Consider the following 2,413-nt stretch of genomic DNA (forward strand, 5'->3'; position numbering starts at 1 on the left):
CAGAACACTTCCACATTACCAGAGTACATTTTCATAATTATTATGATCTGTAATTGTGCTCAAATATAGACTTTATGGATCCATTTACACAATATAATTTGCATGTGTAATATCTAAAAAAAAAAAAAAAAAAAAAAACATAATTCTGACAGCATGCTGGCTTTTATTTTGCCAGGGTGGTGCACCACAATAATTTACATGTAGTGGAAACCCTGGATATGTTGCCATGGCAATGTGAAATATATACATTAAGATTATCTATGTTTTATTGTAGGTTTTACTGAAGTATATCATAGTGAATGATGTCAGAGAGAGAGAGAGAGAGAGAGAGAGGGAGAGAGAGAGAGAGTAGCAAAAGACCTGCCATTTCCCGTGTGTATGTCCTCAATCACACATTCACAGTAACATGAGTCACAAACACCCATCATGTTGAGCAACCCCATTCCACACACATACACACACAGACTTATTGCTTCTTTGGGATTAATATAAAATTGCATTTCATTTTAGCTTCTCCCGGTGCTGATGTTGTGGCACTTACATACCAAATCAGCCTTTTCATTCATTTTCCATTTTTGTGTTTTTCATCTCTGAAATTACAAAATACAAAAGACAAAAACAATAAAATAAAATAAAATTAGAAAAAAGGCAGCATATGTTATATTTATGAAGTTCATTGATAAACAGTGTGTGTGTGTGTGAAAGAAAAGTTTGAAAATGGTGTTAAAAGTCCTCTGTGACCAAATTTTTATTGTATGATGTCAATGCTCTTCTTACTTTTTACATTAGTATTTTTAAAAAGACAGAAATTCACTTAAAATCAAATCAAACTTTGTTTATACAGCACTTTTCATGCATAAGAGCAGTACAAAGGATAGCCCACCCAAAATGTATCACAAAACAAATCAAAGCACACACAGTTGTATTCTCTCACACACAAATTAAACAGACATGGAGTCCTACCCCAAACATTTGACCATACTCTAAAATAAACTATCTCTAATTAAAAAAAATTACATATACGCACGTTGAATGTTATTATTTACGTCCGGTAATCCTGCGCATGTGCACTACGCTGGAGGGCAAAAAACTCTGCTTTCGTGATGACCAAAACATTGTAGTGTACAAGTATATCGTCATTTTGACCAAATCTGTTCACATAATGAAAACTAAAGATTTAGGTATTACTAGTTTAGATCATCTTTGTGTAGATGATCGTGAAAGGTACAGTGCAAAGCTAACTGTATTTAGCGAAAAGCTTACAGACCCATTTAAAATAGCTGACGATCTATGGGTTGACAGTCCTCAGAAATGGCCGCCAGTTCAGTATGGCGATATCTACAACTACCTCATTAACACGCCAGGAATTTATACAACAGAGGCGATGAAGGCATACAAGTCACTAGATGGCTATAATTTCTTTGTGTCTGGACATGTGGGGCAGATATTGTACCACAGCAATGAACGCATGAACGTAGTGTGTTTCTTAAAGTGTGCCGTAATGCCATCGCAGAAGATAACCGACAAGAAATGGAAGCATCAGGTGTGGATCTACTTGGAAAAATTAAAAGGCTACGTAGTGTCTGCCCACTGCACATGCAAAGCAGGGTAAGAATTCATATCCAGTCGCATTCTCCTCATGGCTGTTATCCACTGCTTTCAGCGTTTTACATCCGCTGGAAACCTATGAAATTTGACATGACTGTCCTTCTTTTGTCTATTTGTGCAGCCTACAGCGCTACACGTATTAACCATACTGATTTAATTATATTTCAGGGCGAGATTTAGATTTTGCATAACTTGCTGTCAACTTCACGTCTTCTAACAGTGGAGGGCACCGGCTTTTTGCCCTCCAACTGGAAACTGGCTCAATGAGCACGTGGGCGTGATGTCACTTGTCAACGTGCGTATCGGTATAAACAGACATATGTCTTGGCACCAGGCATCCATCCACAACAAGATCCAACCCAACCTACGACCACTAAGGCCGACACCATGGGAATGACCCAGATCAGGGCAGACCGAGCCCACACCACAGCCATAAGGCTGCAGTGCAGGACCCCGACTACCCCAACAAGTACAATCCACAAGGCAACAACCACGCGGCCAGAGCAGACATAGTTCCCAATGTCGAGAACCCCAATGAGGAAAACCCTGGGGTGGAAGAAAGAAATGAATAAAAAGCTCAAGTCAATCTAAAACTGTAACAACAAATAGGACCAATAAAAGCAGAATTAAAATAAATAAGTTAAATACAAAGTTTAATAACTAAGTAAAAGGTAAAGGTAGATTAATTAAATGTGAATAAATGAAGTAAAAACTAGTTTTGAGCTAAGCTAACAAAAAAAAAAAAGTAGATCTTGAGTCTCATTTTAAAAACATCAATAGTCTCTGCAGCCCTGAGGCCATCAGG

At 37.8% G+C, this 2,413-nt stretch overlaps 1 protein-coding gene across 1 annotated transcript; it reads left to right on the top strand.

Annotated features, from left to right (window-relative positions):
- The first annotated feature begins 1,034 nt into the window (after positions 1-1,034).
- On the top strand, positions 1,035-1,889 carry LOC121631576. Its single transcript, XM_041972584.1, has 2 exons — positions 1,035-1,608; positions 1,829-1,889. Exons 1-2 carry the CDS (start codon positions 1,064-1,066, stop codon positions 1,887-1,889), a joined length of 606 nt encoding a protein of 201 aa, XP_041828518.1. The 5' UTR covers positions 1,035-1,063.
- Positions 1,890-2,413: the final 524 nt, after the last annotated feature.

Source organism: Melanotaenia boesemani, chromosome 20 (genome assembly GCF_017639745.1).
Source record: "Melanotaenia boesemani isolate fMelBoe1 chromosome 20, fMelBoe1.pri, whole genome shotgun sequence".
Classification (NCBI taxonomy): domain Eukaryota; kingdom Metazoa; phylum Chordata; class Actinopteri; order Atheriniformes; family Melanotaeniidae; genus Melanotaenia; species Melanotaenia boesemani.